Raw genomic sequence first — 15737 nt, forward strand, 5'->3', positions numbered from 1 at the left:
TTCTATTCTATTTTTGCCCGGGCTGCTGCTTGTGGGATCTTAGTTCCCTGACCAGGGACTAAACCCAGGACCTCAACAATGAACGTGCAGAGTCCTAACCACTGGACCCCCGGGGAATACCATGCCAGCCCTGCAGAGACACAGACTTCCCCATTACCTAGAGAGGGGATTTCTGGCAAGTTCCATCATGGAGGCACTATAGCAACCCCCCTCCAACCCATCTGGATCTCAACTGGGGCAGGGGCTCTTCCTGGGCCTTCTATCTCAGCCGTAGGGAAGCGTCCCCGCCTCACATCTGCTCCTGCCATACTCATCAGTCCTCTGCTTCTCCCTAGCCTGTCCTCTGTTGCTCTAGTTCCCTGCTGTGGTTAATAATTCTCCATATAAACTTTCTCTGTTCTAATTACCATGATTTCTCTCCTGACTAGAGCTGGCAGGTGCATGAGGACAGAACATGCCTCCTATGAAACTCAGACCCTCGGCAAATTCCACTCTGGCAGTACTGTTCACAGCACAGTGCCTGGCTCTCAGCACTCACAGGAGTTCAGGGCTGGCGTGAGGGTCCAGGGAGGCCCTGTCTGTGGAGCAGGAGGTGAGGTTGTGATCACCATTTGGTGCCACAAGGCAGCACTCTGCTCCACAAACACCCTCCTCCCAGTGCCAGGGCTGCACGTGAGCTTCACTCCAGCTTGGACCCCTGCTCTGAGCAGCCGGCCAGACCTTCCTCCTGTCCACTTTCCTCCCTGGCACCAGGCCCCAGTCCTCACCAGGTGCCAAGGACAGCCTGCTGCTGATGGCAAGGTGGGCTCTCCGTGCAAACAGCTGCTTCTCCACCAAGTTCCAGATCATCCGCTAAATCAACATCTTGGGATTTTTCTAGCCTTTCTTAACTCTTCTCTCACAACCCCACATCTCTGTTAATCCAACTGGAAAAGACATTTGGAGCCAGCATGGAGTGAGCCCCTCAAGTCCTACACATAAGTTCTCCAAAATCCCAACAGCCTCAGAAGGCCTGAGGGTCCTCAGTGGTCCTCAAGCTCATCCTGGCTCCCTCACGGGCTGAACAAAGAAGACAGGCCAGCCCCACCTCACTCCCTAGGAGCTGTGTGATGGGTGCTAAGGAGGGACAAGGAGAGGGCGGGGCGGGGCGTGGGTAGTGAGGCGTGTGGGGGTGGGGTCAGGGCCCCCCCTTACTGCGGATGTTGAGCTTCTCCCAGGAGCTGTGGTCCAGGCTCTGGTTAAGGTAGAGAAGCCCCGTGTCCTCCTGGATGCGGACCCAGTCGTTCTCATGCAGCCGCGTGCGGTAGGCGCCGTAGAGGTGCTGGCCCAGGCGGAAGCTGGGCACCTCCTCCGGCACGTCCCGCAGGGCGTGGACATAGAGCAGGGGCGTGCCGGCTGGCTGGTCCACGTATAGCTTCTCCCAGTAAGCGTCCCTGGAGAAGTAGAGTCCCAGCGGGGCTGTGGGAGGCAGGGAAACACGTGAGGGAGGGAGGGAGGGACGACCACGGTGACCGAGATGGCAAAGCCCAGTAGTCCTCCCAGGCAGATCAGCTTTCCCAGCGGCTTGACTTCACATTTTAGTAATAGTTTCCTTGTGGGCCAAAAAAGAAAGCCTCACTAATTTAAAATTCTGATCTAAGTAGGTCTTTCTCCTCTGTAGTCCTAAGAACATCAACACACAGTTATCTGTATAGCTAAACACTAGCTGCAAATACACTGCTTAAAACAGAAAAAGGAGGAAGTGAGGAAGCATAAACAGTTACAAAATCATCCTCAATTACCCAAGATAGATAAGCACGTAAACCACTCGGCTTTCACCCAGGCTTCTGCACAAATCACCTGGAGCCAGAGTTTTCAAGTGTACAAGATGCTGCCAGACAAGCAGAGCAGGCAGGGGTCCCCAAAGATGAACTAGGGCACTTTATAAGTAACAACGTGTGTGCACGCTAAGTTGCTTCAGTTGTGTCCGACTCTTGGTAACCCTATGCACTATAGCCCTCCAGGTTCCTCTGTCCTTGGAATTCTCCAGACAAGAATACTGGAGTGGGTTGCCACGCCCTCCTCCAAGAGATCTTACTGACCCAGGGATCAAACCTGCATCGCTTACACGTCCTGCATTGGCAGGTGGGTTCTTCACCACTTGTGCCACCTGGGAAGCCCCTATAAGTAACAGAATATTCATCTAAAGTCAAACATGCTTCTACCATAGTACCGAAAAATTCCACTCCATTTATCTGAGAAAAATGAAAACATGTCCGTCAAGTGATTTGTTCACAAATGCTGGGGTTATTCACAGAGCCAAGAACTGGAAAGAACCCAGATGTTCTCCAGCAGGCGATCAGATAACAAATCTCGGTCCATCACACCACGGAACCCTATGCAGTCAGGACGGGGCACAAACTATTGATACACACGACAGCCTGGACACATCTCATAGACATCCTGCCAAGTGGAAGGAACAGCACAAAAGAATCACATGGCACCATTCCACACTCATTTTAGGCGACAGAAAATCAGTCCTGGGTGTTCATTGGAAGGACTGATTTTAAAGCTGAAACTGCAATACTTTGGCCACCTCATGCGAAGAGTTGACTCACTGGAAAAGACTCTGATGCTGGGAGGGATTGGGGGCAGGAGGAGAAGGGGACGACAGAGGATGAGATGGCTGGATGGCATCACCGACTCGATGGACATGAGTTTGAGTGAACTCCGGAAGTTGGTGATGGACAGGGAGGCCTGGCGTGCTGCAATTCATGGGGTCACAAAGAGCGACTGAACTGAACTGAACTGAACCAGTTGGGGGTGGGGGAGGCAACAGACTAGAAAAGCAGGGGGCACATTTTGGGAAACATATAGGTTTCATGTCCTGATGGGGTCACACAGGCACAACCATTTGTCAACAACATACAGCCAAGATTTCTGCGTTTCAACCTGTGTAAACGTGGCCTAAATCCATCACCAAGGGGCTGTGAGTAGAGCTGTAAAATGCCAAGAGGAAGAGCGATGCTGACCATGGCCACGCTGGGTAAACCCACGGAGCGCTCAGCCTACTACTCTCTTGACTTGGTGTATGTTCAACATTTTGCATCATGAAAAGTTATTTTTAAATAGTAAGAAGTTTTTAAAAGATGGGTAAACGAGCAGGCGATGCTTAAAAAAACCATTGAAAACCTGCCAATATTCTCCACAAAGCACAAAAATTACTACCGCACAAAGCAAACACGAGAAACACTGTACTTGTGTGTAAGTACGGGTTCTCTTTTCAATCAATTTGTTTCCACCTACATTCTGCTTCTCCTGCAGCCACCAGGGTGAGTGGTTGGTCCACTCCGCACAGTGGAAGACACCCTGGGGCTGCCTGGGTCCTTGAAGACACACATGTGTGTGGGAAACAAGTGCCCAGTGGAGTCAGGTGAGGAGAACAGGTTAAGACCTTTTGGATTGAAACAGTAAGAAAGCTGGAAGGTTACCAGCACTGTGCCAGGTCTCCGAAGGATGACTTCAAAGGCAGCCCGGCTGGGAATGCCAACTTGGAGGGAAGTGTGCATTGATTGGGTCCCGCCTACCCAGAGTGGGTGCTGCTCTGCCAGACAGGCCTGGGCCACGGAGCCAGCAGGAGAGGGAGGAAACAGGAAGAGAAACAGAGGGAGAGAGAGGGAAGGAGAGAAAAGACAAAGGAGAGTAAGGAGTAAGGGGGAGACGATGGAGGAGAGAGATGCTCTGGCCAGTAGTCAAAGGCCTGGCCCTACACACCCAGCACTAAAGACAGAGAGGGAAGGAGGGGGCTGCAGGCACGGCGCTGACCTATCATCAGACCTTTGGAAAACTGCTCCCTAGGAGTGCTGTCCCTGGAGTGGGACCCAGAATCACTGGGCCTCTGCAGGTGAGGTACTGGGAAAGGCAGCTGAACTCCAAGGAGCTGGCCCTGTGCCCAAGTCGGGCTCTGCACTGTGGCCTTCCTGCTCCGCCGCCTCTTGGGGGAGGGGATCCACCCAGAACATCATGCTGCCTGCTATCCAAGGGGGTGGCAGTTCCAGGAGCCCCAGGAGGAAGTCACCCTGAGGAACTCTGGGGAGGGAGTGCTGAGACCTGACTTCCCCTGCCAAGGGTCTCACTGGTAGAGACCAGGACAGGAGCCGCCCACACATGGCTGGATGCCACCCTCCTGTCCCACAGCCTTCCAACTGGCCACGAGGACATGGGCTGCCTCTCAGATGCAGTCAGGGTGCTCATTTCTTTGGGATTTAGTAGACAACCCTAGCAGGGACGGCTGGCAGCTCAGAGAACTGAGTCAGCCCTAAATGGCCTCAAGACTGGCCTTGTCCAGGCTTCTGTGAAAGGGCAGCCAATGGCATCAGCTCGGAGCAGGCCTTTTGCAAGCTGGGCAGAGTGACAGGCCGCAGCTGACGGATCCTCCTGCACAGCTAGGATTCACTGCACTGGCTCGCGCTTCCTGAGAAGGACATAGTTTGGGGTCCCAAGAGGACCCTACGGCACTGCTCATCACTGCTCTTGTGACAAAGGCAGGAGTGCCCCTGTGGTGTTTCCTCAGCCAATGGGAGGGAAGAGGCAGCTGCAGAGGGGCTCCCCAGTGGGGCCTGGCTGCCGCTGCCCACCTCTAGTGCACTGGAGCCCCACTGCACTGCCTGGTAGAGTAATAACCCTGGGTCTGCCCTCCTCACAGAAATCAGAAGGGCTCCCAGCCCACAGCGGCCCCCTGTCCCGCCCCAGTAAGGCCAGGTCTGGGAAGGCAAAGTGGGGGTCAACACCAGACCCAGGCCTGCTGCCCCAAGACAAGTGCCTGATTCATAAGCAGCAGCCAGGCTTCCTTTCCCTCCAACACTCCATGAAGGTTGGAAGTCAGAGGGTCTTGGGGGAGCTCGGGTGGGCTGTGGGGGGCTGGGGAAGGGGCTGGGAAGACGATGCTCACGGCCCCATGGACAGGAAGAGGAGTGGCTTGCTTTTCCCTCCACTGCCACCTTCTCCAGAGGACCTGGCCCACCGCATCTGCCCACCTCGCCTCTCAAAGGTACAGAGTGGGGTGAGTCTGGCCAGGTGGACCCACACAGCACAAGGCCAGGCCCCATGCACACGGTGACCCTCCGTTTTCTTTGCAGCCCCAGAAAGAGCTGCTGATGGGATCACTGCTTTACAAGCAGCCACCGGGACAGGACAGGAAGAAAGTTGTTTGTATGCTCGAGGGCACATGCATAGCCAGCCAGGGGATTGGGATTCAGAGGGCCGTCTTTCCAGCGGCACAGACCTCACCGGCCTGCTCAACCCCATGTCACACAGTCCGGAACCCACGGTTACTGTGCTCACCCTCCACCCCCACCCCAAGCCCTGAGTGGTGACCACAAGTCAGGGACGCTGGCCTGCAGTAGAAAGCAATCCCTGAGGGCATACCGTCTCTCGGGAAGCTTGACTTTCTGGCCACAAAGAGAATGAGAAATTCCCAGTGGCTTGACAGGGTGGTGGCCTGGTGGCAGTCCAGGCTCGTGACACCATGCTGGGTGGGAAGGGGGCTCTGCTAGGGCCGGGCTGCCAGCCTCTTCCTCATCCTGGCAGAAAGGTGAGCACCAACCACTAGTGATCTGAGATGCTGCCTGCAGGGCCCCAACCCCAGAGCTGCAGAAGACTCGGCTGGTGGGGAGTAGGGAAGCCCAGGGTGGGTGTGGGTAGGCCCCCAGATGGCACACAGCCGAGGGCAGCCTGTGTCTGCCAGCCTGCCTGGCCACCAGTTCTCCTTGGTGTGTCAGAGCCCTCCATGGCGAAGTGAGGTCTACATTCTGGTCCCTGGAGTACTGGCAAGGATGCTGTGGGAAGCCTGCACCCACATCAGCAGAGTATCATGACTTCTGCCTCCTTATTCTCTTAGGATATAACCCCTGTGGCCTTGGTCAGCTGTGCAAGAACCGGCGGCCCTGGGAGCCACCCGTGGGGGGCCCTTGCAGATGGGTCTTCTAAGCGGGGTGAGATGCTCACTCCACCTGCCAGGTAGCGAGGAGCAGATCCAGAATGGGGCTCCTCCCTTCAGGCCCCCTTGAGCACATGTACTATCAATGGTCGGGGGGCTGGGAGGTGCCTGAGCTCCAGGGAGCCCCCACCTCCGAGCTGGTCCAGTCCCCACCACACAGATCTCACGTGCAGGATGAGAGCACTGCCTGCTCTCATCTCTGAGCCAGGTCCTACGGGATCCATGTGGGGCCTGGTCTGTTGCTGCCAAAAGGGATTTGTGGGTTGGGCGTTGATTGTGAACAGAAACAGTCTTAAATGCACTTAAAATGCTTCCCAGGTGGTCCCTGCTCAGGGCATGGCCGCCTTAATGCTCCTCCTTGTCACAGACACTTTTAGGTGGAAAAACACATGGTCCAAGTCAGGGAATGAGGGTGCGGGTGCAGGCAGGGCTGGCCTCAGGTGGGTGTAGCCTGAGGAGACCACAGGTCCCCGTGCTTGGTTTAATGCTCTCCTGTTGTTGTCCTAAAATAATTCATAATTCTACAACAATCTGCATGCCATGCTGGGCCCCCCAAATGACAGGGCAACACCAGAGGGTGCAGGAGAAGAGCCCAGAATGGGCCATCAGAGGTGTCCAGTTTCCTGGGCTGTGCAGCCTTTGTAGAGTTCTGGCCTCCTCTGGGCTTTGCTTTCTCTTGACTGTGAACAAGAGAAGGGCAGGCTGGGAAGAGAAGGAGCTGGGGCAGGTGCAGACAGGCCTCACCTTTGCACAGGTACACGCGGTATGAAGTTATCACTTCCAGTTTATAATCACTGGGCAAACCCCTTCACTGTCCCATTAAACAGGTAAGAACACAGAGGCTGGGAGGTAGGTGAGAAGCCTTCCCAAGACCAAACAGCTGGAGGTTGGGCATCTTGGGGTTTGGTACGATGACTAACAAAGCGGCGATGGGACTCAGGACCAGAGCAGACGCCAGCCCCTCCGGGAAGCCCCAGGCCCAGCCAGCTGACCACCCCTCCCTGCTGGCACCGTTTTGCCGGGAAGGGCTTCTTGACCAACCTCTGATGATAGTCTCCCCTGGAACTTGAGGCAGGTCGACACAGCAGGACTTGCAAAACGTGTCCCACCCGCGCCATCTACCCCTGAATGCTGCTGGGTGACAGGGTCCTCCCCCCACACCTGGTCTCACGTTTCTGCCTCAATAGGGGTGGCCAGCACCACCTGGGGTTCTGACCCCTCAAGTTGCTCTGGCATCACACCAGGGAGTGAGGAGCTGGGCTTTGCTCTCACAGGAGCGGGTAGGGGCCCCACACTGCTCACGACATACCTGCCAGAGGCCCAGCTTGCTGCTTGTATTCGCAGAGACCCCAGGCCCCCTTTATGGCCTGTGTGTGTATGTGAGTGAGTGTGTATGCCCAAGTATGCAGCAGGAAAGAAAGACAAGCACGGGGGCCCAAGATCCCATCTGCTCCCACCCTGCCTCACCCCTGCCGGAGAAGATGTGCAGCTAATGCTCAGTGGGGACAACGGGCTGTCCTGCTCCAAGCAGGGCCTCCTCCAGCATCTTTACAAGCAGAGCCAGCAGGCATGGATGGTCTCATTCAGCGCACGCAGTCACCAGCCTTTTGGTATCCTGGAAAGGCAGTCTTCAATGTCCCACACCTGGCTGGATGTGTCATTTACTCACATTTGTATGCAGAGAGAAGCAGGCCCGAGTCTCTACTTCACTTTCACTCATTCAACCGTCCACAAGCTCAGCGCCATGTGAACACTCACGTGCACTCCTACCCACACCCATCACACTCGCACACATTCTCAGACCTGCCCAGATGCTGTGAGTCCCCTCCTGGGCGGTGGAGGACCATGCAGGTGGACGAGGGTTTCTGCTTGTCACCCCTCACTTTTGCAGCACAGGGTGTGGGGACATCCTGCATGCCCCTCCTCAGTCCATGCCAAATGCACGCAGCCCCTTGGCGCTAGCGTAGCCCGTGCCCTCGCCCTTTGATCACCTCCCACAGCCCCCAGATGCACCCATTGCCAGCCTCTGCGCACCAGCCTCAGCTCCTCCGTGTACTGGAGGGTCACCTCCCACTGGCCCCGAGGCGGCAGACCAGTCCTGGCCCCTGCAACCCAGCCAACTTCTCAACATGCAGTGAGCTGTGACCCCACTCTGGGGAGGGAGCCCCTTCCCCGAGCTCCCGCCCTCCGCCTCGGGGTGGCCCACAGAGCTCTCCTACACTCATCATTGCCAATCAACTCTTATGTTAACCTCCTCTGGTCCAGTTGCTGTGTGGGTGTCTTTGGATTGGACCCAGACTGATACACACATCTCTCTTACACTTAGCATCTCACATGCACGTTCTCTCACACTGTTGCAGACCCACCCCACCTCCCCCATCCTCTTGCTCATTTGGTGACACATACCAAGCCTAACCAGCCCTGAATGCAGGCTCACCTCACCAGTGCCCCCCGGTCAGCCCTGGCCACGAGGGGTCATGCACAGCTTCCCTGAGGTTCCTTCGACCTCCTTGCTACCCTTGACAGAGGATGTGCTGCCAGCCCAGATCCAGGCAGGTGCTTCCTAACTGGGCACCCTTGACTAATCAGAGTGAGTAGCAGTCACCGTGGTCATCCTACACCAGGCCCCAGACAACGAATGTCCTAGGACTGCAATGTAAAAGCCAGAATTTGGGGCTCTCAAGAGAAAAACACAAGGGGAGATGGTCTGATCTAAGACCTGAGAGGGGTGACCACACTGCCCACATTTGTGTGCAAAGCAGCACCTTCCTACAAAATCCACTCACAGGGCAGCCCTGCTCCTGCCTGCGACGAGCACCAGATCCTGCAGATGACAGCTTTATTATGGCCTAGCACAATCTCCTTAACAGACGGTTTCCTAATGCCATCATCTTTGCCGGGAACAGGAAGCAGGCCTCATGGACTCCTCCCCAGGGACGGCCCCCTCCCTGAGGGCCAGCTGTCCCTGTGGGGGGTCCCCCCAGCCCCACCGCCCAGACAACAACTTTTGGCACCATTACCCTCTCCTCATCCGCCCCACGCCCCTCCTCTCATATCCTGTTCACGTTTTCTCTTTATTCTAGTTGAATATTTGATATGTACAAACAGTGTATTTTGCAGAACATTTATGTCAAAATAGTATTCTGCAACAGACACTCAACTGGACACTTAGCAACAGTGCTGCCCCTCCCACACCCCCCCTTCCACCTCATCCACTCGCAGCAAACATGAATCTGGGTCTGTGTTTTCCTTGCCTTTCTTTTTAAATCACTTTTACCTCATTCTTGAAAGGCACTTCTGAGCAGAGAATTCTGTGTGTGCATGAGTGCGCACTCATGTCCAACTCTTTTGAGACCCCATGGACTGTAGCCTACCAGGCTCCTTGCCCATGGAATTTTCCAAGCAAGAATATCTGGAGTGAGTTGCCATTTTCTCCTCCAGGAGGATCTTCCCGACCCAGGGACTGAATCTGCATCTCCTGCACTGGCAGGCAGATCCTTTAGCATCTGCGCCCACTGGGAAGCCCACTTGGGAAGCCCTGAGACTTCTACAGGACAGTTATTCTGTCCTTCAAAAGCACAATTCCGTGGTCCTGCTTCTGGGGTCTCTGTACTCGTTCTAATGGTCCCTTCTTGGTACTCTCTTCTCTCTCCTTGCTTCAGGACCTCCTGTGTTTGGTACTCTCCTGTTTCACTCTGATGAGCCAGCCTGCTCACCCCCATGTGGGTTTCCTCCGTCTCAGCTAATCTTCTAGGTGTTCTCTCCAGAGTCTCCTTAAGCACATGGCAGCCAGTCCCACAGCTCGAGAGGCTGCCTCTGGGCCAAGGACTGCCATGCTCACCAGCCCTGAGCTCCTCCCGAGGACCAGAGCCATCCCTACCAACTCGCTCCACCCTCTCCCTCATCTCAGTTCAGCTTAGAGGACCACCTAGCCCTCCCTGAGCCCACTCTTTTTTTTTTTTTTTTGCTGTACTGGATCTTAGCTGTGGCATGCAAGATTTGAGTTCCCCGACCAGGACTGAAGCCAGGCCTCCTGCTTTGGGAGCACAGAGTCTTAGTCACTGGACCACCAGGGAAGTCCCTCCTTGAGACCACTCTTGACCCCATAGGCCCCTTGCCCCAGAGCAACCAGGTCAGTCAGGTCAGGTCACAATCTGCCTGAAAAAACTGTCTGAAAGAACAAACTAGTGAGTGAAACAACCAATGACTCTAGGAAGAAACAAACTCATACATAAACGGTTTCACGGACAAAGTGGCAGGAGGTGGGGGTGAGGGTAACGGCTGGGCATATTTGGAAAACACTGAGAATCTGGGATAGGAGAGGGGGTAGGGGATCAGAGAGGTGGGTGAGATCACCTTGGCCAAGACCCCCAGGCTTGGTCTGACAGGCACCAGGAGCCACAGGTGGGTGGCCAGTGGCAGGATGAGCCCAGTGGAGCCTCGTGGATGCCCCCCATCCCCAAAATGCCCATGAGGCTCGCGTGGGGCACACAGAGCCCTCTAGTGCATGACCCGCCTGGGTGAGGCCCGAGTTGGCATTGAGCAAACAAGCCCTGAGGACAGCAAAGAACGAAATCACTCACCACGGCTCAGGAAATGAGGACCCAGTAACTGAGGAACACTGCCAACAGGGAGACGCTAGGCAGAACGGCACACATGTGCACACACACACGTGTGCACTCACACGCAGGGCCACCCTGTGGGATGCTCCACACACCCTACAATCTCCATGTTTTGTCCCAGGTGGAGGCTAGTTTTGCAAGGGATTGTAATGTAATTTCTGCTTTTTAGGAAAAAAGCACAGGTCAGGAGAGCCTGTGCCTATGAGCGCAGAGAGGGCCCCGCAGGCTAGCCCCACTGTGGCCAAAAGTGGGACTGATGGGATGCTCTGTTCCTCCTGTGTGTGGCCATAAAACCATCACCACCATCACCACCATCACCACCATCACCCAACCCCAATCACCACCCCCAGCTACACCATCACCACTATTCTCCCCACAACCACCATCACCTTCACCCCCCACCTACACAGCATCACCACCACCATCACTAACTTCACCTGAACTCAGCCCCTCACTATATTATCATTCCCACAGCCTAATCACCGCTGACATCACAACCACCACAACCACACCTCACACCTTCACCCACCACTGCTGACCATGCCTACACCATCGCCAGCCACCATCACTCCACCCTCCAACCATCATCACCATCATCACTCTGCCAGGCATCCAGAGGCTTCCAAAGGAAGCAGCTTTGCCAGGTTTGACCCACATAAGATGTGGGAAGAAAGCTGGACTGGAAAGACCTACCAGGCCAGCCCTGGGCCTGTCCTGCTCATTGCTGCGTTCCCAGAACCCTGCCTGATGCCCGGCACAGAGCAGGCGAGAAGGGAAGGCCTGGGTTGGCTTCAGTAATTTGATGGTTCACAGACACCTCACTTTGAGAGCCAGCCACCTCTGTTCACAGGTCCTGGGCTCAGCTTAGCGGTCACAAGCCAGTGCCTCCTTGCGAGGAATATGATAGTTTGCCCCAGTCCTGATGCTGGGAACTGAAGCTTCTGTCTACAGAATCATCGAGAAAACTCTGGCCTGTGCAGGTGTTCCCAAAGCTGGACAGCTAAGTACATACGTGGGTGGTGAATAAAAGCCAGGGCTGGCTACTTTACCTGGTGCCCAATGAGGACGCTAGTCACCACGAGTGTAGCCTCAATTCCAGTCTTAAATTCCCTCTTCCCAAATGCTGCCAGCAGCCCTCAGTGGGCAGCCTGTGTGCCACTGTGGCCACAAGGCTGAGTGGCCTTCCAGGTCTGGCCTGGGCAACCAACAAGGGCCAGCTGGAGGCCTGGCACACAAGGAGGAGTGAGCAGCCACCCTGGCTCACCCGGGGTGCCCGGGGATCTCCATGCTCCTGAGGATTCTGTCCAGTGCAGAGCCCAGGCTCCCGCCTGCCTGTCTGGTCAGCAGCTTCACACACAGCCCAGCTCTGCAGGCCTTCGCTCCATCATCCCTTCAGACTGAGCCTCACTGTGATCCACAGTGGGCAGGACAGGCGACCCCATGCAGGGGTACTGTGTCTCCCCACACACCTGTCTGCCTGGGCCCTGCCTGGACAGGGTGGCTGGGGGCCTGGAAGAGCAGGTGAAGAGAGGTGGAGAGACCTGAGGACCAGGCCTTGCCTCAGAGGCACCATAGACCTGTATGCACAGACACCTTCCTCCACACATGAAAAGCTCTGACTTGCCCACCTTGCCCGAGCTCTCACTGCATACCTCACTCTCCCCGTGTTTCCCAATTCTGGGAAAGAGAATTCACCTCTTGCTCTCAGAATGGAACTGCAACCTGGCCTAGGTCTCCTGACAACCCCCTCCTCCGCCATGCCATCCACATAGTCCTCTGCTGATGGGAGGGAAGGGGTCAGGCTGTGGCTGAAGTTTGGGGTAGTGAGATGTGCATACGAGGTCTGCAGCCCAGCTGCATGGAGCCAAGAGCCCAAACTCCTCCCTTGTGCCCAGGCCGCAACCTTCCACTCCCAGAGGCCTGGGGGCGAGGCTGCACCCAGCAAGCGCCCGCGGCCACCACCCACATCCCCACCCACCACCCACATCCACACCCACATCCCCACCCGCCCGGACCAGCTGCAACAGCCTCACTCAGACGACGGACACTCCTGCCCAAATGTGATTTCCCAGCTGCTGCTGAGTTAATCACCAGCCTCACTGGCAGTTCCTTCCGGCTGCTATGCAGAGGAAACGGCCAATTAGGTTACAATTAATTTCTTTACCCAGGGCAAGGCCTGGCTGGAAAAAGACTGGCCACCCAAGTGGCCTGCTGATGACTGTGTGCAGGTCACCAGGCTCTCTTGGCTCCGGGGTTCCTGTGCTATGTGGACCCAGCCAACGGCAGGTGTGTCAGCCCCGGCCTGGGGGGGGCGGGCAACAGGTCAGGACACCCCAGGCTTTGACTCTGTCCCCCTCACACCCAGCAGGGCACTATGACCCAGATCTCAAAAAATCTGTCACCTCGCTGGATCTCCTTGAATAGCCAAGGTCCTGCCCTTTTCTGCCTCTCCCCCCAGCACCGTTTTCGCCCAGCCCAGGTTTAACATTAACCAGCAAGGGCTTCCCAGAAGGCTCACCAGGTAAAGAATCTGCCTGCAATGCAGGAGACACGGGTTCGATCCCTGGGTTGGGAAGATCCCCTGGAGGAGGAAATGGCAACCCACTCCAGCATGCTTGCCTAAAAACTCCCATGGACAGAGGAGGCTGGTGGGCTACAGTCTATGGGGTTGCAAAGAGTTGGATTTGACTAAGCACGGGTGAGACGTCTATTGGGTTGGCCGAAAAGTACGTTCGAGTTTTTATGCACGATGTTACAGAAAATCCCAAAAGAACATTTTGGCAAGCCAATGCATTCTTCCAAATGCTTCATGTGCTTCACCCTACTGATGGACATGGCAACTGCCAGAGGTAAGCACAATTTCTGGTTCCTGTCTTAGAGTACGGAAACCAAGGCAGAGAGAGGCTACCTTGCCCAAGGCCATACAGAGTTAGTGAGCCAGGACTTAAGGGTCCCACTCTTAAGTGTGCATGGCCATCAGACTCCTCTGCTCAGTGACGGCTGTGCACACATGCAGAAAACCCAGGGCACCACGAGTTGGGACTCCAGGCCACCCTCCACCTGCTTGCTGACCAGGTGAAAAATGCAGCCTAAATAACCCTCCATAGCCTTCTTCAGCCTCCTCGAAAAGGCAGGTTCCCCTAAAGGTCTCCTCATGGAAATCTGCTCTTTCATATCTCAGTGAAACAGAGCAAAGGCCCAGAAAGGCATGACCAGGTGGGAGTTTGCTCAGCTAGTGCTGTCCAACAGGGATGGACATGGTCAAGGTTGCTGAATGTGCAGGCACCTGGGGATGCTGGGGGCCTGATGCACCCATGGCCCCTGGACACAGGAGTGAGACTTGAGGGGTCCTTCTCTCTGCCACTCTTAGATCCTACTATTGCCAGTTCGATCCCCAGGTCGGGCAGATCCCCTGGAGGAGGAAATGGCAACCCACTCCAGTACTCTTGCCTGGAGAATCCCATGGACAGAGGAGCCTGGCAGGCTAGAGTCCATGTGGTCGCAAAGAGTAGGATACAACTGAGCATGTGTGCATGCGATCGCGCGCACGCGCACACACACACACACACACACACATACACACACACACACACACACACACTTCATCTAGAGAAGTGAGTCTAGATAGAAAGGAGAGATTTCAGCGTGACTCATGAAAGCAGAGAGACAAGTGCAGAGCCAGGCGCAGGCCTCTCTCCTTCTCTGCCTTGCCGCATGCTGGCTCAGTGCTCAGCCAGAGCCACTTCTCCGCCTTTCTCCCTCCCTCTTTTTTTTTTTTTTTTACAAAGAACACATGGTTTATTAAAGACAACTTGTCATCAGCAGCATTTATTCAAAGAACAAACGGATGAAAAAATAAAAGCAGACTAACATTCTGACCCTTGGAGTGAGACTGACTGAATTCATTCAGCCCAGTGTCCAGAGTCCTAGGGGCAGTTTCCCAGGAGGAAGCCTTGGAGTCTCAGGGTCTCTTGGCACCTCCCTTGAGAGTCTTGTGAGGGGGAATTGCCAAGGGCAGATCCTCCCATTGGGGGAGTTCAGTCTAACCTGGGTATGGTCCCTGTGCTCTTTTGACCTTCATACAAGGTCAAGGAGAGGGCAGTGGACCCAGGTCTGCCACTGAGGCAAATCAGATGCAGTGATTTAAGGAGGACGGTCCCAGGAAAGAGGACTGCAGAGGGACAGGCAAGAGGGAATGCTCTGGCGTCCTGGTCAGTGTCTGCTGGGTCACGGGCTGTGAAGGGATCATGCAGGGGCTGAGCACCAGCCAATATGTTCTGGGATGAGGGTGAGCCAGGCTGCTGGGAGGAGGTGTGTTTCTGCCCCATACTGGGGTCTTTACACCCTAGTTCTCCCTTACACCCAGTTCTGTTACAGAGCTCAGAGCTCCCCCAGCCAGGACCTCCTGGAAAACCAGGAAGGTCCCAGAGGCAGGGAGAGAGGATGCTGACTGACTCTGGAAGGTCAGAAAGACTATGTCTCCAACCTGCTTCCTCCTTTCCAGCCTTACCCTTCATTTCCAAATCAAGCACTTGCCAACCTGCAATAAATAACCAGGAGTCTGAATAAACAGCAAAAATCTCCCAGATACTGTGTGGGAAGAGGAAGAAAAAGGGACGCATACAAAGTCCCAGAAGCATCCATGGGACAGCCTGGCAAGGAGCCGCCTCCTCCCTGACTCCTGAATGAGACCTCCCTGGGCCCACAAAGGCTTCCTGCAAACCTTGGTCAAGGCCGTCCTACCCTGAGCAGGGTCCCAGTGCTCGCGCAGCTTCTGGGTGTGAGGGGTGGGGCGCACTGCTTTGGTACATTCTGCTGTCCCAGGAAACAGCTTCAAGGGACTGGCGGTACGACATCACACAGCTGCAATTACGGTAATCAACTTACCCCAGATCTGCCTGGTTATTTTTAGTCTGGATTGAGGTTTAGTAAGACAGGACAGCCCGGGGTTCTTCTATTGCTCAGTTCTGCCTTGTCAAGTGGGCTGGGTAGGTCACTGGTCCCCAGAGCCCCCCACATTCCTCTCCAGCCCCAGATCTTCTACAGGATGGTCCTTCAGTTCAGTCGCTCAGTTGTGGCCGACTCTTTGTGACCCCATGAATTGTAGCACACCAGGCCTCCCTGTCCATCACCAACTC

At 55.4% G+C, this 15737-nt stretch overlaps 1 protein-coding gene across 1 annotated transcript in view; it reads right to left on the bottom strand.

The window, feature by feature from the left end:
* LOC120865390 (proto-oncogene tyrosine-protein kinase receptor Ret) overlaps positions 1 to 15737 on the bottom strand; it is a 51884-nt gene that overhangs the window by 27275 nt on the left and 8872 nt on the right. Inside the window, exon 2 of the mRNA XM_040242659.1 lies at positions 1195 to 1458. Coding sequence (XP_040098593.1) covers positions 1195 to 1458 — 264 coding nt within the window. The remainder of the gene's footprint in view (positions 1 to 1194; positions 1459 to 15737) is intronic.

This window comes from Oryx dammah, unplaced genomic scaffold (assembly GCF_014754425.2).
Source record: "Oryx dammah isolate SB20612 unplaced genomic scaffold, SCBI_Odam_1.1 HiC_scaffold_6, whole genome shotgun sequence".
Taxonomy (NCBI): Eukaryota; Metazoa; Chordata; class Mammalia; order Artiodactyla; family Bovidae; genus Oryx; species Oryx dammah.